Source organism: Rhinichthys klamathensis, unplaced genomic scaffold (assembly GCF_029890125.1).
Source record: "Rhinichthys klamathensis goyatoka isolate OS25496 unplaced genomic scaffold, OSU_Roscu_1.1 h1tg000366l_1, whole genome shotgun sequence".
Lineage (NCBI taxonomy): Eukaryota > Metazoa > Chordata > Actinopteri > Cypriniformes > Leuciscidae > Rhinichthys > Rhinichthys klamathensis.
In genome coordinates, this window is record NW_026606875.1 from 281,955 (window position 1) to 308,199 (window position 26,245).

Here is a 26,245-nt window from a genome sequence, read left to right on the forward strand (position 1 = left end):
CATTCATGAAGTGAGAGGGGCGGAGTTAAGAACAGGTGTGTGTGTGTGTGTGTGTCATTTATAATCTCTCCATCTCAGTCACACACACACACACTGGCTCCAGCACTTGTGCTTCTGATGGCAGGGGTGTTTCTCCAGTGGATCTTCAGGCTCCTGATGGTCCTGGTCATCTCTCAGAGTGTGTGTGTGATGTTCTACTACATACACGACACACACTCGTCCAGGTGAGCGCGCACTCAATACCTCTCCTTTATCTCGGCTTTGAAGACTCTCTCATATCTGGATCTTTCTGTGAGTGCGATTGGGTTTTTCTCATGAAAATTTAAATATAAACATTAGTTGCCTTTGAAGAAATAAGTCTTAAGACATTGAATTTAAAAAAAAAATAAAAAATTAATGAATAGAGTGTGGTTCTATTTTCCATGACACTAAATATAATAACAATCACACATTGTTATTGTGAACGGTGTTGTCATTTAGATTTTTATTTAAGGATTTTAAATCACAACACTACATTTGGAAAAGCCTGACAACTCAACTATTTATTCACTCATTATGTTCCTCTTTAAAAATGTCACGTTAAATTCAATGTGTTACATCCCATTTCTTTGTCATTTGTTTTGAAATTTAGCCTATACAAGTATGAAATACGAGTTAAAATGATTTATATATATTTTTTTTCCAGTGTAGGTATAGATTTTACTCACTACGCACTTTTATTAAGTTGGTTTCAAACACCAAATTCAAAACAGTCTTAAATTAGAATATAGCTAGAATCTGATTTCTAAAATCTAAACTAAGATTCCAAGTAAGGGTTAATGCCCTTCGGGAAGACGGCGAGGCGTGAACCGTCCGACGCGCAGCGGTTGCCTCCGCCGAAGGGCATTAACCCGCTTATACCATGGTCACTTGCCGAATAACACATTTTTAAAACATTAGTTTATATTTTAATTAGTTTTACAATCGAAATCTAAAGTTTTTACAAACAATAACTTGGTTTCCCTGGTTACGCCTGACGGTTTATTTAGCAACCGGAGATATTTATAGTCCGCTCAGCTCGGAGAACCCTTCAGTTTAGCTCACTTACGAGCAAGAAAGTTAACGTGTTTTTTTTTCTTCGTGTAAGTTAGGCTTGTCTAGCCATGGGCGTTACACTTTCGTTTTTTTTTTTTTACCTATAATTAAAACACACAGGTAGGCATAGTAACGGCTAACTAGATTTTTATTTTTGATAGGCTACAATGAATTGTAACCGGATACTTTGACTGCCTGTTGCTATGGTTACTCACAGCTGATGTAGCCAGCGCATTTTTTTTTATTAATTTCGAACGGTAAACAGTCAGTTTCACCAGAACTCCTTGACTAGTCCTCTATCACTTTTTAATGGACACCCTGCAGCCAATCAGAATCGAGTATTCACCCAGACCATGGTACAATAAAGATTCTTTATTTATTTTGTGGATGTACAAAGTCACCTTTGGCTTTATGAAGAGACTTTCCAGCTCTGATCTCAGCAAGTTTATTTATATACTTGACACACTATAGTAATTCAAAGTGCTTTACACGGAAAATAATTAAAATAATCACAAAATAAAAGCAAGGAAACTTAAACCAGTTATAAAAGGAATTAAAAGAGTAAAAAGATTATATAAACTTCTCATCTGGCAAAACACCGGTGTATCATATTTTTCACGACTGCTTGTTTTACTGTGAGGTTTTCTGTTATTTCTGTCTGTAACCACACAAGTAATCGTTTATGCTATAATGCCTTATAGCTTTATACCAGTATAACTTCTAACTTTGAAACTGTGTATTTTGAAAAGCTTAGACAAATACATTTGCATTGACTGCAAGTGCACACAGGTGTTCATCAGGAACTATGGAAATAATCCACTGACCACACCGTCAGTCAACACTTCCCTTCCCAACCAAACAGACACACTTATCCTGTGCTTATATTCCTAAATCAACTCTTCAAAGGACATTCAGTGCACACACACTTCTTGAAGCCGACACACATCACATGCTTATGTTAGTTTTTCTGTCAGGGAGGACTGGAGATTAACTTGATGTTTTGTATTTGAAGTGTGTGTCTGTGTAATACAGATTGTATTCGTCAGAAGCAATGCAGTGATGATTACTCTATTTCTTTTAAACGGGAAATTACTTAAGCAGAAACACGTTTGTGTAAATTACAGTAATGTAAATCATTCTGCATGCAGGCTTGACAAGATGATTTAGGATCCTGTGATGGATATACTTCGATACTGATACAGTGCTGTGAATAATTATTTGCCCCTTCCTTATTATTAGTATTTTTTTTCCACATGTTTGGTAAACTTAAATGATTCAGATCATCAAACAATTTAATATTACACAAAGATAACCCGAGTAAATACAAAATGTAACGTTAGTTTAAAAAAAAAGAAAAAAAACGATCACTTTATTAAAGGACAAAAAGCTGTCCAAATCTGCATGGCCCTATCTGAAAAAAGTATTTCATTTTTTAAAATCTTTTAAACACTTTTTTTATGATCTACAAAAAAGACCATCACCAAAACAATAACATCCCGTATGTAAGTTAGCCTAAGCACTACTCGAGGCTGTGGTGTATCGTGTATAAGTCACGGCTGAAGAGCGTTGTTAAGAGTCAGCGTGAGTTATTCACGATACAGCGCTAGCCTCGAGTACCTTAGTGCTTTTATAAAACGGTTACCACACAATGCAAACATTAAAGCCGAAAAATATGTATCTATGCAACTTTCATGAAGTAAAAACACTAAAAGCCTTCCTTCCGCTGGAAAAAATAGTCCCTGACCGTAAACAGCAACAGAAGTTACATTATTTCTCCATTAGATGGAGACAAAGCCTGTCTTTATGAGTGAGTGAGTCAGTAAAGACTTTTACATTGAAATGACTCAAAGTTGTGAACACGAGAAGCAAGACGCAACTGACACGTGATTAGGGCACGGAAAACTGTTAAAAGGATAAGATATCCAGCGGATATTCAAACAGATTTTTTTAAAATTATGTATAAAGGACTGACCTGAAGGAAAATGCTATATCTCCTACAAATGCAGGTAAGTTACACTCGATCACTCACAATACTCTATAAGCTTCATGAACAATATCAATGAGATCAAACATGTTTACGTTGCTAAGAGTGGTTGCTTGGGGTGTTGTGTAGTGATACATAGAACCGTTTGGTGAAGCGGTCATAGCCATAGATATCCATAATAAAGGCTAGATGTCTCGTCCGCGCTGCTGGCCAATGGAGGTCGACGTCCGCACGTGGCGGCCATCTTGTCACAGGCAGCTCGCTCACTCGTAACATTGTGTTTTAATGGAGCATGTAGTTTTTAAATAACCATAACTTGCTCAATTTGCTACTGATTTTCAAACGGTTTGGTTTGTTATAAACGTCAGAGATGTAGCTATGACACTGCATACTTATGAATAATAAGTGTATAAATAAATAATCATCCAGAATTATAGCCACGTTAATAACGTTTGTAAGAAACCAAACCGTTTGTAAATCCGTCAAGATTTCAACGAGATAAGAGTATTTGTGTTCGTGCTGATCACTCATCTTACATCAGGCACCACAGAGCCCGCCAGAAAGCTTGCCTGTGACAAGATGGCCGCCGGTGATGACGATAGAGACTCCGCAGTAAGACATCTAGCCTTTATTATGGATATCTATGGTCATAGCCGTGTGTTATCGTGAATAAAACAGCTATTGACCAATCAGAATCAAGGATTGGAACTAACCGTTTTACAATTAGCCTAATATAACTGAAATAGACCAAATTCTATATTAAAACAACACCAAAACACAAAATATTAGGTTTCTGATCATAGGCGGAAGGCGAACCAACACCATGAGGATAAATGTTCCCCTTTAAAAGCATTTACTATAAGCTATATGCAGGATTTGGCATGTTCCATTAGGCTAAAGCTAATGTAAAGCTGATGCACAATAATGCCTTATTTACATAGCCTAACTGCTTATGACGAGAGGATTTGTGCGCTTGTAGAACTAATCCACTCACTGCTCAAAACAGTGGTTTTGCCTATATTCTGTTATGACGGAGAAAACTGATCCTAGACCAGCATTATGGACAGCTTTTCCCTCTAAAAGCAATAGGAAGCATATGGAAGCTTGTTTTCGCCACGGAATAAAAAAAATTAAAAGATAAATGCGACTTTTTAATCACAATTCTGACATAAATTTCTCACAATTCTGACTTTATAACACGCAAATGCGACTGCATATCACGCAACTCTGACTTTACAACTTGCAATTTTGAGTAATCACATAATCTTGATATGCCACACCTGTGAGGTGGATTATCTCGGCAAAGGAGAAGTGCTCACTAACACAGATTTAGACAGACTTGTGAACAATATTCGAGAGAAATAGGCCTTTTGTGTACATAGAAAAAGCCTTAGATCTTTGAGTTCCGCTCATGAAAAATGGGGGCAAAAACAAAAGTGTTGCGTTTATAATTTTGTTCAGTGTAATTCAAACACTCTGAGTATAATATTCTTGCCTAAAGATAAGTTAGTTGTTTGAGAGATGTCTAGGTCTGAGACTGACCTGTACAGAAATTGATCTCGCTATTATACAGTTGCTGATCGGAACAGAGTTAAGTTCCTCTTTTCATAGTGTATCGCATCGAAGCTGACACACAAGACACAAACATAGTATCATGTCCGGCCATCAGTTCGTCACCTTAAAAACAAACATAATTAAAGCTGTAAGCAGCATTTAGCGGGGTTCAAGCATTTAATGCCTTTAAGCACATAAGCATTAAAGACATTAAGTTTTATTTAGCAATCATTTAACCACTAACATCATAGATGGAAAAGACCATTTACAGCCAATACAGGCAATTTACCATAGGAAATATATGGTTTTAAAATCTTTTTGACAGTTATAGCACCACCTATGGTCCGATATTCATAATATTTTGCATGCTTGATTACTATGTTATGTCACATATTCCCACCAATTTTTGTAAAGTTCTGAGTGTTCCTTTAGGATTTATAGGCTTTTGAGTGTATGTAGTCACGCCCCTTTTCTAAATGACCGTTACAGCCACCCAAATGCAAAAGTTAAACTTTTTTCTGATATTTATTGATCTAGAGCGTCCAGAGAATTGCCCTAGACTGGTCTGGTTCCGATGGGGCGAAAAACCAGGGACTAGTTCGCAAAAGTAGGTTTTGGACAAAATTCGACATAGCAGAAAATGTATGCTGCCTAAATCGAAATTGGAGATATACATTTTGTCCGTCTTGAGCCAAGGATCACAGTGGTACTTTTGGTTGCTGTAGCGCCACCTATGGGCCAATCGGGGTCATACTCTGATAGGTTCTCCCCAAATTGAGGCCTACCATCTGGCCAGGTTTCACGTCTCTAGCTCTTACGGTTTGGTCTGCACGATCAGTTTTACCAATCCTTACAATTACAAAAGGGTTTCAGCACTTGTGCTTGAACCCCTAATTAAGGTTTTGGAGTGGCCTAGTCAAAGTCCGATTGAGATGCTGTGGCATGACCTTAAAGAGTCCGTTCATACTCTAAATCCCTCCAATGTGGCTGAATTAAAACAATTATGCAAAGAAGAGTGGGCCAAAATTCCTCCACAGTGATGTGAAAGACTCATTGCCAGTTATAGCAGTATAACAGTTTTTTGCAGTTGTTATCGCCAAGGATGGCACAACCAGTTATAAGGTTTAGGGGGCACTTACTTTTTCACATAGGGCCAGGCAGGTTTGGACAGCTTTTTTCCCTTAATAAATGAAATGATCATTTTAAAACTGCACTTTGTATGTACTCGGGTTATCTTTCTGTAATATAAAAATTTGTTTGATGATCTGAATCAGGAAGGGGGCAAATACTTTTTCACAGCACTGTATATGTTTGATAAAGGCTCTGGTTTAGTGCAAAGAACAATTTATTTTATGCTCTTCTTCTTTCAGAGATGCGATGACGGAGGCGCTTCAGAAGCTGCGCTGCGCAAAACTCAGACGCAAGTTTACCGTTCTCAAACCGGCCAAAAGGTGCGTGAGAATGAAGATCACCCAGCGATCCTGATATTTCAGAGAATTACCTTAAAGGAACATTCACGCTGCTCTATTCTGTACAATAAAAATGAATGAGAACAAGGCTCCACAAATACAGTACTTGTATAGGCCTACTGCAAAGATAATTGTAACACAAATGTGGTGTATTTTGAAACAGATTAGAAAACTCTTAACTATTTTACGTGGAAAACTGTAATGTTTTGATTGTTGCGCTCTAAAAACACTGCGCTGAAGTTAAAAGTTAAGCTTCTCACCTTATTAAACGCAAAAACCCACATGTTAATGTCCCCTTATTGTGTATTTAGCCCCAACAATAGAGGAGCTTTTTTACCCCAAATTGTACCACATTATATATTCTTATATTACTGAAAAACTGTTGATTTAATTTGACTACTTTTAACTAAAATCATTGACAGTCTTGCAATTGAGGAAGTAAGTGTAATTTAAATATTACCCTTCAATGTAAACAATGAAGCTTTATCTTTTATCTATCTTTTATTTCATCCTGGCAGATGCTGTGCTATTTGTTCATCATCAGCTGAAATGTATTTCACTTACACGCCTCTGCAAACATTTGAATATTTATTATATTTGCTTTAAATGTGAAGTTTATCAGTGTACTTAGCTTTGTGTGCCATCATACACATGATCACAAGACACCCCTCCAAGATAACCCACACGAACACTATTACAAACACATGTGCATTACTCAAATGTTGCTGCACTAATAATCATCATAAATGTTATTGATAAAATAAATACCACTAATAATGGCTATTCAGATGAGAATCTCTGGGAAAACAAATAAATACTGGCTAGGCTATATAATGGGATTTTTCGATACAAAATATTTACCTCTAAATTTTGCACCATTTATCATCTGTAACACCATAGTGTAACCACTAGATAGCTGTATAACAATATAAATATATAAACCTGGTTGTGTATTCCCTAGTTGCTGGAAACATTGTTTTCATACATAATAATAATTTAATTGTATTAGGTTTTGCATTTGAATAAATATTTAGACATTATTAGACTACTTTTTCAATGTTTGCCTTATTGTTACAGTCAAATCTGGACACAGAGAAAGCATTTTGTTACTCATTCAAAAAAAATGCTGGGTTGTTTTAACCCAATTTTGGGTCAAATATGGACAAACTCAAACATTGGGTTAAAAATTTAATTAAAAAAAATAACCCAATGGCTGGGTTTGTCCATATTTGACCCAAGATTGGGTTAAAACAACCCAGCATTTTTTTGAGTGTAATAGCTTGATCAGCCACAAAAAAAGTAATCAGAAGTGAAAAGTAATCACTTGATCAGTAAATCAAGACAGTGATTGACAGGGCTCTGATCCAATGGCATTGTGCATTGTCAGATTGTTCTTGACATGCGCCAGTTTAGAAAACAAGCGCTTGCCACTTAGCCTGGCTCCGCCCTCCTATGTACTTTCATTTTCCTTCAGTACGTCGTCTGGGTTTGTGGTATATTCGCGGGTTTTCTCCGGGCAATTTTTAACGGTCCAATCAGCGAACAGAGGGAGTGTCTGAGAACGATGACGTTGATGTCCTGCGCTAATTTGAGTCGTCATACGTCACGACTAGGGATGCACGATATAGGATTTTGGCCGATATTCGATATGCCGATATTTTCAAACTAATTTTGCCCGATACCGATATCGATATATTTGTATTTTTTTTAAGTGCAAAAAAAGCTTATTAAAGCTTCTATTAATGTTCTCAGTCAAGAGCAGTGAGTGATTTCCTCTGTGTTTTGTTGTTTTATTAACATTAACGGGATAGTTCTCCCAAAAATTTAAATTGTCATCATTTACTCTCTCAAGTTTCTTTCTTCTGTTGAAATTATAAAAGTTATTTGGAAGAATGTGGCTAACCAAACAGTTGCTGTACTCCAGTGACTTCCATAGTATATTTAAGCACAAGAAAGAAATGAATACAGGTTTGAAACAACATTAGATAGACAGAATTTTTATTTCTGGGTGCAGTATCTCTTTAAAGACAAGCGGCAGAATATTATTACTGTCTCTTTAAGAACTGCACGCGAGTAACGCGACGCGTCTAATATACACGCATTTGACAAGCAGATTTTCTCTGTTTGCTTTCACTTTAGACATAACCAACTTTGTTTATGTAAACCTTGTGTGTATTTGACAGTATCAGCGCAATAAGACTCGAAAGATTAGTCCAGTATGCAGGTGCTGTGACGGCTGTTAGTTCCTGTGAGCGTCGGGTGTAACGCGCTCAGAAAAGCGGATGTTAGAACAGCGCATCAGCACGTGAATGACATGTTTACCTAGCAAGACTTTGACGCACATGCAAACAATGAACTTTTGTGAATTGCAGTGTCCCGTGAGTGTAACTCTACCTCTGCGTTTACATGTGATGTGAATGTACGTCGCGTTGTACAGTATGTTGAGATGAAGGCGCCAGAATTGAACTGATAGAATGCACGATACTATGATTTTTCTTCAAAAGCAGATCGTGGAGACATTTTAATCATCCACGATCAAAAACCGTGAGACGCACACCCCTAGTTGGAAGTTTAAGTTGCTGGCGCTCATGCTTCGTTCACGGTCGTCACGTGCGCATAGGAAACACGCCACCCTATCGGCAAGACTCATCGGCAGAAATATTCATATCGGCCGATGCCGATGATGGTCATTTTAAGCTTTTATCGGCCGATACCGATGTTGTCCCGATATCATCGTGCATCCCTAGTCACGACCAAACGATAGCGATTGGTGATGGCAGATCCAGAGTGGCTCTGGGTAGATCCAATAGTTTTAAACTTCAACAGAGTACCCGCCTACAGAGAAGTTAACGCTTGGCAATGGGGAATGGCCGGATTCAATGTACGAGAGTCTGGTCGGACCAGGCTACTCGTCACTAGCATTGGAGACCTGAAACTGACTTAGGAAGGGGTGATATAACATTAATCGGCCCCTGTGCCTGAGAGAGTAAATAACGAGAATGATTGTTTTCAAACATTTCATGTGTTTCTTTCTATAGGATAGACATGAAGAGTTTTGCCCAGGAACTCTCCGATTTCTTAAACTGCCCTTACAAACCGAACACGACTGAACAGGACATAAACAGGTGTGTGATTTAATCTCCAATCCAGTTATGCTATATTTATTTGCTGATTAACAGGTTATTAAATTAGATCCGTCTCATTAATGAGCCTGATGTCACTGCATTAACTGACGTGTTTTTCATCTCACGTTTTGAGATTGAAAGATGAATCTGTGTGTGTTGTCATTTAAGATAGGATTTCTGTTAAGCTCGATCCGCTTGATGCTTGCTGCTGTTTTTCCTCCAAAATGATGTTACTTCCTGGAGGATGATGTCATTAAGAACCTTTGATAGTTAAATGGCCTGACCTCTCTCTCTCCCTCTCTGTTTATGACAGAATCCGGCTGCAGTTTTGTTGTAACGCCACAGGATCATTCATCCTCACCCAACGCAACACAGCCATCAATCAATCCATCCAATATGAAACAAGCAACACAGAAACATACAAAATTAATGCAGCACTTCACAGTATGCTGCCTGAGGTGTGTGTGTGTGAAAGAGAGAAAGAGAGTGTGTGTGTGTGTAATTTCACTGGTCCTCACTAGTTAAAAATGCTTATAAATTGGCCAAAACATGTTTTCATTTTAATCTAGCAATTTGTACATGTTTCTGTTATGGGCAGGTTTTAGCGGTAGGGCTTGGGCTAGGCCACAGAAAATATAAACCTTATATAAAATCAATGGAAATAGTCTCGGTTATGACTGTAACCTTGGTTCCCTGAAAAGGGAACGAGACGCTATGTCGAGAATTGCCGCTGTGGGACTGCCTTGGCATGATTGCGTTGTGAAGCACGTGTGAAATCAGTCCAATGGCGTGACGGGATGTTATAGGCGGGTGACGTCAGGACCAGGAAACTATCAAGTATACCCAAATCAAGCAGCGCTGGATTCTGATAGGATGACGTAAGTCGCTTGCATGGCATGCAGGAAGTATGGCAGGTCGACGCAGAGTCTCGTTCCCTTTTCAGGTAGCCATGTTACAGTCGTAACCGAGACTTTCCCTTTCAATGAAACTTGGACTGCATTGAGAATTGACGCTGTGGGAACATTTATGCCCTCGCCGCCATAATGACAAATGCCTGTCTTGTGTGAAATCGAGAAGAGCAGCACTAAGACAAGAGCACCTGGGACCCTGGTGTAGAGCCGAAGTCTAGGTTATAAAACCTATGTTATAAAACGAATGTGTGTGGAGAGGATCAGCCTGCTGCATCACAAACATCTTGAAGGGAGACTCACGATAAAATAGCCTAAAAGCAGCCAAACCTTGGAGAAGGTTTTCCAAGGCGACTCATACGCAAGAGAGATAGCCTTAACTATCCACTTGCTCATGTTCTGCTTCGATCATGGGGACCCCTTGCTGGGTGACCCAAAAACAAACAAACAAACAGTAGTTTGGTTTTATGCCGCAGGGCAGCTCTGTGGACATAGCCATCTAGTGCTCAAACTGGACAAAGCAGATTATTCTTTTCCTGGTCAGTATCCTGAAAGGGGGGAGGACAGAAGACCTGCAGAACAATTGATATGGCCACATTAGAAGGGACCTTTGTAATACAACCCTTGTCCCGGCAAACTTTCTCCAGAACTTCCGGGAGCAGAGTGAATGGGAGAAAAGCATACAGACCCAGAGCAGCTGGATGCATGAGTGGAAACCAAAGTGGATAATGTGTCATCTCTCAAGACGTAAACACCTAGTCGAAAACCCTTTATATCTGCTCCACCACCGGTGTCCATTGCCCGGGTTTCAGCCCCTGCCTCGACAGGACATCTGCTCCCTGGTTTTGGCACCCAGGGATATAAGCTGCCCTGATGGAGAGCAGCTTTCCTTGAGCCCACATGAGGATCTGGTGTGCCCGTTTGCAAAGTGGACGCAAATGCAGACCCCCCTGATGGTTTATATAGGGAACCACCACTGTGTTGTTTGTGCGGACAAGAACATGGTGGCCCTTGAGGTCTGAGAGGATGTTCTTTAGAGAAAGAAACACAGCCGTCATCTCAGGCAGTTTATGTGCGAGGAGAGCTGATGACCCCTCCACAGACCTTGAGTCGAGCAACCATCTAGGACTGCTCCCCAGCCTGTGAAGGACGCATCCGTAGTTAGCATTTCACAATGACAAGGTGAAGGGACCAGGGCTACTTCTACCTTGATCATGCAAATCGGATTGACCCTCAGGGGAAAACCCCCTGGTCTTGAGCCTTGAGCCACTGTAGTGGTCTCATGTACAGCAGGCCAAAAGGTATCACATTGGACGCAGCTGCCATCAGACCCAACAGTCTCTAAAACTGCTTTACAGTAAGTGACTGTAAGAATCCTGAAACCTCTCGATGACTGTATTGACAGTGTCGCCGAAGAAGCCAGAAGGTGAAAGCAGGGCGTCCATGAAGAAACTAACCCTAACTGAGAGGTTTAACCAAAGATGCCCCTCCATTCCCAGCAAGGCTGCCATAGAACGGCTGATAGATTTAGCCGTCTCCTTGGTGGCCTAGAGAGAAGGATCTGTGGCCCGGCGCAGCTCTCTCAAGATCTAGGTCTCCTAGCAGGTCAGTCTGGTACGCCTGTAGCAGAGAAATGGTGTGTAGACATGCCGCAGCCTGACCTGATGCCAAATAAGCTTTACCCATAAAAGTTTATGTTGTTCTGACCGGCTTGGTGGGTAACATCGGGGCCTTCAGGGACGTGCTGACTCAGGGGAGAGATAGCTGGAGTTAGATGTCTGAGAACTACACACAGGATAAGAGACTGGTTGTGGCCGTGAGGGAAGGAAGCAGTCGTCCAACTTGCTTTTAGGACTAACGTCCTGCTTCTCGGCTGGCCAGTCGATGTTTAATCTGACCACAGCGCGAGTCGCAACCTCCATGAGCTCCTCATATGCAGGAGTGTGAGTTGGCAAGTCCTCAACCTCTCTTGCATAGATGCTAACAATATCCAACTCCTTAGAGCTGGATAATTGCAGCACTGGTGCCTCACTCGGGGCGGAAGAAACCACAGGGTGTGGTTCCTGACCCTAAGAAAAGGCACTGGATCCAGCAGGTGAGGGCAGAGAAAAGGCCAGGCCTGTCTCTAGATCCCCATCTAGAAACCCCCAACCTGAATCATCACTCTGCCTCAGCAGGACCAGAGCCATAAGGAACACGTGCCTGAGCAGAGTGTCCGTAATGGAAGCCGTGTCTTTGGCGAGGGCAAGGGAGGAACGCACAATTTCAAATGTTGTTTGTTCGCCATCATTATAACTCTTATTTATCAGAGACAGTAACACCAAATAAGACCCTTGGTTTGGGTGTGCTTTATAGTTTCCTGGTCGTGATGTCACCCGCCTATGATGTTGTCATGCCATTGGACTGATTTCACATGTGCTTCACGACGCAATCACACAGACGCGTTCCAACAGCGTCAATTCTTGATGCAACGCAAGTTCCCTTGAAATCGAACTATGCAATGTCCTCATTAATATAGTGTGTGTGTGCAGGACTACCCCTGGTCCGGTCGGCGTCTGGGTCGGTGTGCTGTGGTCGGCAGCGGTGGGATTTTGAAAAACAGCAGCTGTGGACGTGAGATTGACAGCACAGATTTCGTCATACGGTAAACACATCCCATAATTCCTTGCTCCCTCAAACCTTTGTTTGGAAATTCTGTAACTAAGCATAATGTGTCACAGAGATCACAGACTGTATATGGATATGGAAGAGAGACTCAAGGTGAGAATGAACATCTTTAGACATACTTGGCCAGGGGTGCCCAAGAACCTTTCCAAAAGCCAAAATTGGTCGCAAGTTCTGTCGCTACCAATAGAGTTCAATGGAACTTGCAACCATAGTTGGCCAACGATGCTTTTGGGAAACGCACCCCTGTTCATGGAGATTGTTGGAGAATTTCCTTTGTCTCATGTAAAAGTCTGAATGCTGAAATGCCAAGCAGAAACTAGGTCACAGGGATAAGAGAATGGAAAAGTACCCGATCACCTGTAGGAGGGATGCAGGTGTTGGGAAGCACTGGAAGAAAAACATTTTATATAAGATGTTTGAGATGTTGGTGATAACACGAGGAGGGGCTAAAAAAGAAGAGATAGATATGAGGATGCCCATTGGGTACCTATCGATAAGAAAAAGGTATAAGGTGTGAAGTCTGGCAATCAGTGTTGGGAACGTTACTTTAAAAAAGTAATTAGTTATAGTTACTCACTACTTGTTCCAAAAAGTAACTGAGTTAGTAACTGAATTACTCTATAATAAAAGTAACTCGTTACCAGGGAAAGTAACTATTTGCGTTACTGTTAAAAAAAAGTTGCTAGATGTCAAAGAATTTTGATTTTTTTTTTAGCAGTTTTCACAAGTCAGTTGAAATGAGTAGAACAGACAGGTGTTTGTACATAACTTTCTATATTTATTGCACGTCAACACGACAGTTTATCCTGCACTTCACTTCACTGCACTTATTAACCCACCTCCTCACTAGCTGTGTGAGCCAGGGGTGCGTTCGGATTACACAGTTTATTCAATCAATACATAGTAGCTAACCCACAAAAACGCACTTTTGTACCCACCACTTTTAGAAACAAATAAATAAAACATCTGCAGTTAACTAGCAGAGCATTCATTTAGTTCGCTATTAAATAAGAGATCTAGCGTTAAATTGTTTTGGTTTCGAACTCAAGCTGAGCGCTCGTTGCCGCGGCTGCATTTGTTCTCTTGTGGCGCGCGCGCAGTATTCACTTGGACACGCTCTTCAATCTATCGCCATTGTGGAGACTATTCATTCCGGTGAAATCACAAAATAAAATGCACTCAACCGTCCCGTGTCCCTGCTTGATATAGACTGTAACCACTGATGAACATTTTTAGTTTTGATGAGAGAAAAAAAAAACCTATTCGAGTGTGGATTAGAACCTGTAACCTCTGACACGCTTGGCAAAAGTTTTACCACTAGACCATTTAAGAACTCACACAATAGTACTTCAAATGCACTTCAAAATGCTTCTCTGTCCCCAACACATTTCAAACCAAACTGACCGTGGTAACGCATCGCATTTAACGTCCAGTAACGTTAACGGCGTTGTAACGATGGGAAAAGTAATTAGTTAGATTACCTTGTTACTGAAAAAATAACGTCGTTGCCTAACGCCATTCTTTTAAACGGCGTTATTCCAAACACTGCTGGCAATGGTAACTTTAGATGAACAGCTGGCATCTCACTTTGTTGTTTGTTCAATAAGAGATTTGGAACTTCGACTCTGAAAGATTTCTTTGAGACCTGAACCAAAGACTTTAAATCTGCCACAACAAGATCGACCTACCTGCAGAGTTCAGATCCAACCCTGATCCAACACAACTGTCTGTAATTATTAAGTGCTCCTGAAGATCTTAATTAGCTGGTTCAGTTGTGTTTGATCAGGGTTGGAGCTGAACTTTGCAGGAAGGTAGATCTCCAGGAACAGGATTGTGCACCTGAGAGCCAAATAAACTCTTGAATGTACTTGGCATATCCGTAACAATTTGGACATTTCATCACATGGGATTTGAAGCCTAGTCAAGTTTTCATTGCTTAAAGAGCATACAATTATGAATATATAGAAAACTTAAGCAATTTATATTTCTTTGCTTATATTGCAATCAGAATAATTTAAAGTAAAAACTATGATCATCCTATTTGATCACACAACTTTCTGGGCACTAAATACGTCAGGTGAGAATAAACACGGAATGAACAAAAACGAATCCATGTAGAAGTCTAGTACAATGCTTACCCAAATAACAAAGGAATCAAAATTACACAACAATACAAAGACTTTTATAACCCGCAACAGATCAGGTGCTTGTCACTTAGCACCACGTGCCACTAGAAAAAAGATTTTCATGAAAATTGGATGAACCGTCTAGGAAGAGTTCGAAAAAGTTTTATATATTTTTTTATTTTATTTTTATTCAAAATGGCGGAAAAAATGTTCGTGATGGCATATTGTGCAACGTAAGTGCAACTTTGGACAGTTGGTAGCACTAGAGGGAATCAGTTAGAGACAAATAGTTTGGACTGTCCTCTATCTATGTCCCAAATTTCACAACTTTTTACAATATGGTTCTAAGGGTTGCCATAGACTTACAGAGCAGAATAATAATAGTAAGAAGAAAACTAACAGATTCAATAAGTGGCGTCACACCTTCTGTTCTTGACCCCTAAAAACCCCACAGACGCACGTTAGAGGAGGGACCTGAGCCACATCTGCAGACCAGAAGCTCACAGAGAACTCTTTTAAATCTAGTTTATCAGTTCAGTTTCATTGTTGGGGATTTTGCCCAATTAAAATACAATTCTACTGATGTGCGCTCACTTGTGTTTTTTACAGCAGCTTTGAAACGTGAAACAGCTGCAGTCAGTTTCTCTGTGAATAGTTAAAATGGTTAATCACTGTACAGTCTTTTAATAGTTTTGTGGATTTACACAGAAACCACATGACACACATCTCTTATCAGCTCGGGTGAGGGGCTTATATTCAACCGGCTCTATCTGCTGTGACTGTGCAAAGGGTGATAGGTACATTGTTAGAGCAAATTCTTTTGTGAATGCTTAACTAGATAGCCAAATAAAACCGACAGAGAAGATACAAAGATACAAAGCGATAGGCATTGACATATCACTGTGAACACATCACATACTTCAGGAAGTCACACTAGCAATGACTGTGAACATGAAAGTCACACACCACTTTAATCCAGAAAACTCGAAGGATAAATGTTAGATCTGGTTGTGTTTGTCAGTAGGAGACTATTTTAAAATGATAACCCTTTTAATATGATTTAATAGTAAAGTGATTATTGAAAATTATCAATAATCAGCATCAGATTCTCTTTCTAATAAACACATGGATAATGACTTATAAATGTAGATCCCAACATTAATTTAGCTTGGACGACACACCATTTATGTTTTATATCCTGTAGTTTACTTCTAAAAGATTGAAGAAGCAGCTGTTTCACAGAATGCTCAAATCAAAGACTTTTTTCTCTTTCAGGTTTAATTTGGCAGCGGTTAATGACAGTGATGTTGGACTGAAGACGGATCTGATAACCATCAACCCCAGTCAGCTTTATAGAGAGTCAGTATCCACACACACACACACTCCTCTCAGTGAGATTATTTCAAATTATTATAATATTAGACACTTTTATTCTCATATGTCCAACACTTCTATACAGGCATACAGTTGATTTGTTTTTTTCAATAGTGTTTATTAGATATTGTGGTAACACTTTACAATAAGGTTCATTAGTTAACATGAACTAAGAATGAACAATACTTCTACAGCATTTATTATTAATATTAGTTAATATTAGTTTCAATTTCAACATTTACTAATACGTTATTAAAATCAAAGGTTGTATTAGTTAACATTAGTAACTGCACTGTGAACTAACATGAACAAACAATGAACAGCTGGATTTTTATTAACTAACATTAACAAAGATTAATAAATACGGTAACACTTTAATTTACAGTGTCTTTGTTACATATGTTACATGCACTTACCATAGTAATAACAGTAAATTATGCATAATTACATGCAATTAACACAAAACCTAATCCTACCCTAACCCTATAGTAAGTACATGTAGTTAATTAATATTACTCAGTACTTAAATATATAATTTCACTGTAACAATGACTCCTTAAAATAAAGTGTAACCCTAAATTACTGTAAGAAATGTATCGTTCATTGTTAGTTCATGTGAGTTAATACATGTTAACTAATGAACCTATTTGTAAAGTGTTACCGATATTGTGTGTGTGTGTGTGTGTCTATAGATACAAAGACCTGGAGAAGAATCCGGATCCGTTGGTGGAGCGGGTCAGTGTGTACGGAAATGCTTCCCTCATTATTCCTGCCTTCGCCTACACCTTCTGCACATCAGCGTCAATCAAAGCGCTCAAAGTCCTCCAGCCAATCAGACCTCAGCAGCCGGTGGTGTTCTTCAGCCCCTCTTACCTGCGGACACTGGACCGGTTCTGGAAGGGGCGTGGCCTGCGGGAGGTGCGCCTCTCCTCTGGGTTTATTTTAATCAGCACTGCACTGGAACTGTGTGAGCATGTTCACGTTTACGGATTCTGGCCGTTCGGCACCGACCTGCAGGAGCGTCCGGTTCCGTACCATTATTACGACCAGATGACGGCGCACCCCCACATGCACTCGATGCCGGAGGAGTTTGTGCGACTGCTGCAGCTCCACAGCCAGGGGGCGCTGACACTGCACCTGCAGCCCTGCGACTCACAAACACACACTCGCACTATGTCCGAAAACACCCCGGGTAACTTTATATAATGCACTGTATGAGGGCACAGCCATTTGTAGTGGTCTCCGAACCCATAGCGCAGGGTCTCCACGGGTGCTTAGTCTTAAAGGGATACTCCACTTTTTTTGGAAATAGGCTCATTTTACAACTCCCCCAGAGTTAAACTGTTGAGTTTTACCGTTTTTGAATCCATTCAGCCGATCTCCGGTTCTGGCGGTACCACTTTTAGCATAGCTTAGCATACATCATTGGAGTGGACAAGACCATTAGCATTTCTAAAAAAAAAATGACCAAAGAGTTTCGATCAAGAAACTTCACTGCCGTACCATGAGAGCAGCAGGCGTAATGATATGACGCAGCGCCTGAAAATAGTTCCGTTGTGTTGACGGAAGGTGGCCTATTTTCAGGCGCTGCGTCATATCATAACGCCTGCTGCTCTCATGGTACGGCAGTGAAGTTTCTTGATTGAAACTCTTTGGTCATTTTTTTTTTAGAAATGCTAATGGTCTTGTCCACTCCAATGATGTATGCTAAGCTATGCTAAAAGTGGTACCGCCAGAACCGGAGATCGGCTGAATGGATTCAAAAACGGTAAAACTCAACAGTTTAACTCTGGGGGAGTTGTAAAATGAGCCTATTTCCAAAAAAAGTGGAGTATCCCTTTAAAGGGGATATATCATATCGTGTGTAAGTGCTATAATCCGGTGCTTCTACTAACCCAGTACACATGAAAAGTGAAACCCAGTAACTTTGTTCTGGCGAGCTTTTCTCTGCAAGCATGTCAAACAATAAGCCGATCAGATTTCGCTCTCCTTCTGGCGTATGAAGAGGATCTTATTATAATATCACCGGCCCTTAATCTGCACGTTCACACACACCAGCGACATTGGGTTCGGCGAGCGCCAACAGAGACCAGTTCTAACGCACTGGAGAAGATCCAGCAAAGCCTGAAACTGTTCTGTGGTCGAGCACAGACGACACTGAACACTATTGACCAGAACATGTCACCGCTGTCTTATAAACACCTCAGGAACTGTGGACACTTGTGGAAGAGTTCAACATGATGAGGAGATGATCAGTGTAACTCCACAACAACTACAGAAATGTCTCCGCTAACATTCAGAAACGTGTAAAAGTGAAGCTCTCCCTGAGTCTCTCCGTAAGGCTGCACTCGCTGCTGGTTACTCCTGATTCTGGATCAGTGAGATCGGTCTGTGGTGTTATTGCCGGAGTCTCTGAAGCTACGCCCTCTTCTGAATGGAGGCGGAGCTAAAGCTCATTTGCATTTAAAGGGGCACACACAAAAACGGCGTGTTTCTGCTCACACCCAAAAAGGGGCAAATTTGACGAGATATAATAAATTATCTGGTATTTTGAGCTGAAATTTCACACACACATTCTGGGGACACCAGAGATTTATATTACATCTTGTGAAAAGGGGTATAATATGTCACCTTTAAATCAAATTTAAGGCCATAAAAAGTCTTAAATATTTTAAATGCTATAAGAAAAGTCTTAATTATAATTTCAAGCGCTTTTAAATTTGGGGACGGGAAAACAGGAATCGAGATATGGCTTAATATTAAAGTTAAACTTCAAAAGGCAATGATTTAACAGTAAAATGAGGTAAAAGTAAATATGGCATTGTTCTACTGGCTCAAGTTTTCAGAACAGTTCGCAATCAATGTGATACTGTTGATGAATTATGAAAATGTTTACCTACGGTGTTTATATCACTCCTGGATACTGGTCACATTTCCAAAAAAAGCAGCTGTTGTTTACAGGGTAACCAGGGTAACCGCTATAGTTCTGCTATCTTTTAGTTCATTACGCTGATGGATCTAAAAGAAGCTTTGTGCATTCTAAAAATGTAAACAATTAGGATAAGATATTTATAAAACCATATTTATATGAATATAATTATAAAAATGGCTTAAAGGTTGAAATGTGAGATTTATTTTTATATAAAACTTGTTTAAAGCGTTGTTTTTACAGTAGTTTTATGGTTTCGATGTTAACATAAGCTGCTCTACTCCGCCTGTATGGTATAATTGTATTTAAAATGGTCTTTAAAAAGGTCTTAGTAGTAATATAGCGCTTACTAATTACTAGTAAGCGCTATATAAATGTAACGAATTATTACTAGTACTCTCCCTCAAAACTTTTTTTTTTTTTCATTTGCATTCACGCAGGCCAAGTGGCCATGGGGACTATAAGGAGGAGTAAGGGAGTGATGCAAGCACGGCAACGATCTTTACACCATAAAACTTCAAATAATAGCCGAGTCCCAAATAGACGCCTGTCACTTTTACACGCCTGGTATGGCGACAGGTTTGGGTAAATAAAGGCCGGTTTCAAATAGAGGCCGGGTCGGTTTTTTTAGTTTCGGGTTGTATTTAATCTTTTAATACCCGTCGGATCGTCCGCTTTTTGGCGGCTGCCAAAGCCTTTTTTGATCGGTGAGTGTTGTAGAGTAGAATGACTGATGCGTTTGACACATAGTTTGACAGGGCGCAAACCATGGCGCAAACGAGCAGAGAGAGGGAGAGAGAGCGAGCGAGCCCCGGCCGCGCGCGCGCTGTCTCTTGCTCTCTCTCTCTCCCTCGTGCATATTAATCAAAATCAATGGACATGATAGTAAAAGGTTCGTTTCTTTATAATAGGCATGCTAATCACAATCATATAGGCTACCATCTGGGCCTGCACGGCGGCAGGAAAAAGACGCAGAGATGTAAGACACCGTGTCTCTACCTTACGATGAATTTGGTACACCAAAGGTAGATTTGCGCTCTGGAGTTCTGCTGGTAAACTCTGACATGACATGAGCTAACTAATTATCTTGGTATAGCGCTGATATTGATATAGGCTAACGTTATATCACTAGCAGTTTTTTAGACGGTGTTTTTTTGTGCTGCGTAGGCTGAATCGTAATCGCGTGATTCGCGTCAAGACACCTGATTGGCTAATACTACACACCGAAGATAAATTAAATAATTTTTACTTAAATAATTACTAAAAATACCCCTCTCTTCATCCCACACCCCAAACATGACATACAAAATGTTGTGGAACAGAAACAACAACCAGAGATATATTTATAAGCTATCATTTGATTGTCATCACAGTTTGCCAACAGGGGGTGCTGCAGCACCTGCAGCACCCCTACTTCCCGCGTCCATGGATAGCGGAGTGCGCTAACCAAACACTGAGAGGGTCGCGCTGAAGATGGCGTCCGAATTCGCTCACTCGTTTTTGTTCACGCATTCAAGTGTACCACATTAATTGACTAATGTAGGGAATCGTAAAGTAGGGGGTAGGGAGCGATTTTGCATACAGTATTTGTGATTTTAGAAATCATATACACTACCGTTCAAAAGTTTGGGGTCAGTGAGAATTTTATTTTTATTTTTTGGAGGAAAGAAATCAATACATTTATTTATCAAGGACAGTAAAGACATTTATAATGTTACAAAAGATTCTATTTCAAACAAATGCTGTTCTTTTGAACTTCCTATTCATCAAAGAATAAAAAAAAAAACAAAAAAAAAAAACTGTAGCCTACAACTGACAGACCAACAACTGTTTCAACATTGATAATAATAATAAATGTTTCTTGAGCATCAAATCCTCATATTATACTGATTTGTGAAGGATCATTTGACACTGAAGACACTGACACTGGTGATGCTGAAAATTCAGCTTTGATCACAGGAATAAATTACACTTTACTATATATTCACACAGAAAACAGCTGATTTACACTGGAATAATATTTAATACTATAACTGATTTTTTATTTATTTTTAATCAAATAAGCGCAGCCATGGTTAGCAGAAGAGAATTCTTTTAAAAGTATTTAAAATCGTACCGACCCCAAACTTTTGAACGGTATAGTGTATATATGCACACACAGTAATAATTATAATCGATATAAAAATCGAATGATTCACGATTCGGTTGTAGCATACAATGAAAATTTCATATAAAATAAGTAGGCCTATATGAAAATTAAAGTAATGTGCGAAATAGTTCTGCGCCCCCACAGACAACACGCGCAACACTCTATTATAGCCATAGATATGTTATGTAATGGTCTGGACATATTAGCGATATTTCAACGAAATTTCATGGACAAAAAAAGCTTAGAGTAGCCTAGCGTCAACAGCATAGATATATAAAGCACAATCACACATAAGCCACTCACTTTCACCCTTTTGTTGGTCAGTTCGCGTGACTTGAGTGAATAACTGCGGACCATTTTCGCCCTCACGGGCCACGGCAAACTCCCGAACTCGCTAATTCCTATTAAAATGACTAGATTTCGCCGAGCAACAGTAAATGTGAGCACACCTTAAAAACACAGAGTATAGTTCGGTATAGTTATAGAGTAGAGTATATAGTTAGTTTTGTTGTTCCACTGCACTGGCCCGGGTCGTTGTTTCAAGATAGAGAATTGACCTAAAGAGTCTGAACAACAACAGGCGGCTGCATTGACAAGCGCGTGCGTGAGGGGGTTATGAGAGTAGCAGTATTTCTTCAGTTTAAAAGAATCAGTCAGATTCAGAGAGAAATAGCGCAGACACTGGACAAAGATGAAACTAGAGCGCATGTGTCGACCAGCTGCATTCGCGCTCACTGTCAAAGGGAGTAGCCTACTTCCAAAGGCTACGCGTTCAACTGGATGCATTCGCTAGCTTTTACGCTAGTAAAATCTGGATTAGTTACCGACTCGGGGTTTCTAATTTAAAATATTAAGGATTGTGGTTATTTCTGTAGGAAAAGTCATGCAAATAAATATTCTTTTAAAATATATGGAATACAGTGGAATATTTTTGTGTATTTAATGTGTTTTCGTGTTAGCTTATATAATTTACTTTTGAAAATAATGATTAAGATCTTTACACTCACGTCACATTAATTCAAGGAGTATGCAAAGTGTTAGTCATTTTTACCTGGTCACACCACTTGACGTTTTTAAAGTAATTAAAATGAAACTTTGGTAACGCTTTAGATTACAGCCCGGAAAGTACTGCGTAATTAAAGCGATTTTACAGTGTAACCTTCGGTAAATATATTGTGCCTATATAACGTACTTACAATATAAGCATAAGGGAACAATATTTTAAGTTTGGGGAATAAAGGGGTAACAAAAACATTGTGAGTATTATAGAACTAAGGGGTACTTATTCTACTTTTATGATATACAATCTTACATTTGGGAGCAATTTAGCAAGAACATACCTTTTTGAAATAATGGTGAACCAGTAGGCTACATACTGTATAGGCTTTTTAAAAATGACAGGGTACATATCTATGCATTTATAAAGTAACTTGACTGAAAACGAAAACGATTGCAACTTTGGCTTAAAAATTGGGGAAAGATACACTTGTTTCATGTAGTGGTGTTTGTTACCCTCTTGTTCCATGTAGTTACAGGGTAAGTACAATAAAAATGCACACACACAATCTTATATATCACTGACTCGGAAACCTTTATTTATTATACAAGCACCACTTACCCTGTAACCACATGAAACCAGACATATTTCCCAGTATATTTAAAAAAATTGCAATAGTCTTAGCTTTTCTTGCCTTGAAACATGTTAGCCCAAACTTAAACATCTGCACTTTTTAAAAAAAATAAATGCATAGATATGTACCCTGTCATTAAAAAAAAGCCTATACAGTATGTAGGCTATTACCTTGGTACACAATTATTACAAAAAGGTACGCAGTGTATGTTCTTGCTAAATTGCTCCCAAATGTAAGATTGTTATATCATAATAGTAGAATAAGTACCCCTTAGTTCTATAATACTTACAGTATAAATATTTTTTTATTTCTCCTGGTTGTTACCCCTATTCTCCAAACTTTACATATTGTTCCCTTATACTTACATGTAAGTGCTTTATAGGTACACTATATACAGAAAGTTACACTTTAAATTCCTCTTAATTACACAGTACTTTCCGGGCTGTAATCTAAAGCGTTACCGAAACTTTTCTGAAAAATGATTTAAAAGTTTTCAAACCCATATTTCTCAAAAGCCTCGGTGTGATCGCCATCCAAACAGATTCCCGCGTTCTCCATCAACTCTCAATACCAATTTGTCTCCAAACGAACCTCAGTTTTCTTGAAGACACTCTTTTCTTTTTTCTCTTGACTAGCCTACACTTTTTTTCTTTCTTTTTTTCTTGACGACACGTGCACAAAGTTGGGCGCCAAATGTTCCGTCAACGCTGACCGTCATCTGGAATCCACTCCCTGTTTTCCCCCCTGACCAGCTGGAGTGTTTTCTCTGCGGTTCGGGAGACGGAAAGCCGAACATGCCAGTGATTATTGCTAGCCCGTGACAAGCATGTATTTGCTGTCGTGAGGCCAAGTTGTCGTTGCGGCTTGAAAATTCCCTGGAAGACAGTCGCGGGCACGCCTGTCCTTCGCCATAATATCTCTCTGTGTGACAAACATTTAACAATCTTGTTTTCCCATCTCACCGAAACACCCGAGATGATGAGTAAAGAGCTGAAGACTTTTAGCATTGCTTGTGTTTAGCTCACATTCTGTGTCAGAAACAACAATCGAGTTTAAAGAATATATTCAAATCCCGCAGAGTCTTAAAGATAATATCACACAAAAAAATATAATCTATAGCTACAATAAAACGTAGGCTATTTAAAAAAAAACAAAAAAAAACCTTGATTTAGGCCTATTGGTATTTATTATGATGCAGTGGCGGGCCGTGCATTTCACACCTAGGCCTTCTGTCCTACCTTAATTAATAACTTTTAATAGTGTAGCAGCGCAAAGACGCTATAATTGTTGTTTTTATTTTGCACCGGGTTATTGGGTTAATGCGGTGAGTTTGGAAAAGGCCGGTAACGGTAGAGAGAAACGAGCGCGTGAGTTCGGCTGTTTGTGTACAGTTGTTCTTGCGTTCCGATTATAAGTTCAGAAACGGAGCCTCCCTTATCTTGTCGTTCAATGGTTACAATAGTATGGATGTTTGAAAAAAAAAATTAAGTTTCGATCATAAATTTAAAAGAAAAATTAAGAAAATCAGATTCACCACGGGGAAAAAAAAGCATTATACTCACCAAAACTACTGATTATTTTTTACACAAAATCCATCCTTATTTCTTTCCTCAGGAAGACTTAAATTATCTGTGCGTTTCAGTTCCAACAATAACGAGTCTAATGCTGAAAGTCGAGTCCCGTCATATTTCTAGCATAAGTTTTAATTCGGTTTAGAGAGTGTCTCTAGACACAGTCACCGCATAACCTGACGATGTGTACCGCTGTCCCATGCTCTCACACAGAGTTTTGAACGAAAGCAATGAGATCAGCGGGACTTTTGCCTTCAAAATCATTCGTGGCATAACTTACATTAGTCAGTTTTTACCCGGACAGATCGAATAGAGTTCCGGAATAGGTTCAAACCTACCGGAAAAAATCCCTCATTCAGCCTGAGCTTAACGCAGAGTTTAAGCTCAGGCTGAATGAGGGATTTTTTCCGGTAGGTTTGAACCTGCTGGGGGTCAAGGAGGGAAAGAAACATTAATTTGTGGGTTAAAAAAACTATTAAATCTACAGGAATATATTTTAGTTTGCAGTTCGCTACAGATGCGGATAGCCTACTGACTACCAGTAATAGTACGCGCTCTGAGCATCCAATCAAAGAACGTGAAAATGCTGACGTTATTGTATGCCTGCTAGATGGCCCCGCTGCAGTCAAATCGAAATCTGATTGGCTGATTAAATCTGACTGCTTATCTGATTGGTTAAAGCAACGGTTTCATTGCCATTCATTGTAAGCTACAGGCGCCCGCACTGTCGATTCTGAAGGCCTGAAGGCAGATTTCTTTGACCCTGGCAACGCATGATGGCTGAAATATGATTGGATAGAAGCACTAAAATAAACATACACTACTGGAAGCAGCGCAACCAAGAGAAAAGCTGTGAAATTAAGAGAATGAACTATTGGGAATAATTTAATACTCATTCATGGAAAAAATATATTAAAGTGCAAGTCAGTGATTCTGATAGTGTTTAGGCCAGCAGAGAAGGCCTTGCTGGCTCTGACGGCCCACCACTGCTATGATGTATTGATATTAATTTCAGCGGTGGAAAAGTTAAAAGTCCCAAAAACGTTTTGGTTGGCTGGCTTATTAAGTTGTAGGCTTATTGAACCGAAATGTTCCGTTAAATTACATTTATTTGCGAATTGTAATTTCAACACTGTAAAAAAAAAAAAGAAATCGGTTCCAAATAGGGTACTATTGGAAAACATTTTACAAGAAAATGTCAATTCAATGTTACTTTTTTGTAATTATTTGTGAAATTAACAAGCAATATTTGAGTGAAAATTGTTGCTAAGTAAACACAGTTTTTTCTTCTTCTCTCTGTTGTTCAACCCCGTTAGACTTTCGTTCATCTTCGGGACACAAATTAAGATATCTTCTGAGTAAATCTGAGAGCTGTCTCACTGCTCTCTCAGTAAACCTGCTATTATAATTACATTAGGAAGCATATGGCACACATCTCCTCTTGCGGGTGTAAATGCAGTGTCTCGGTGGATGGTTCAGCTCAGAAGAAAAAACAATCCAAGGCACTCGAGTAATTTGTTTTTAGAAAAATATAAAAAGCCTTTATTCTTTCATGGTATTTTAAAAACACCAGGACAAACAGAATCAAGTTCAAATATTACAAAGAAAATATATCTCACCAAATACATGACTAAACAAGAATTTGGACATATGATGTTTTTTTGAGAATATATTATTGATTTGC

General features: G+C 39.4%; 1 protein-coding gene across 3 annotated transcripts in view; it reads left to right on the forward strand.

Annotated features, from left to right (window-relative positions):
• Positions 1–87: 87 nt before the first annotated feature.
• st8sia7.2 (ST8 alpha-N-acetyl-neuraminide alpha-2,8-sialyltransferase 7.2) overlaps positions 88–26,245 on the forward strand; it is an 84,767-nt gene continuing 58,609 nt past the window's right edge. The window contains exons 1-4 of one of the 3 annotated variants that reach the window (XM_056233295.1): positions 88–224; positions 5,983–6,063; positions 9,120–9,206; positions 9,520–9,664. In XM_056233295.1, the coding sequence (XP_056089270.1) occupies positions 118–224; positions 5,983–6,063; positions 9,120–9,206; positions 9,520–9,664 (420 nt within the window). In that variant the 5' untranslated portion in view covers positions 88–117. The remainder of the gene's footprint in view (positions 225–5,982; positions 6,064–9,119; positions 9,207–9,519; positions 9,665–26,245) is intronic. The other 2 variants (XM_056233296.1, XM_056233294.1) reach the window with 2 other exon arrangements.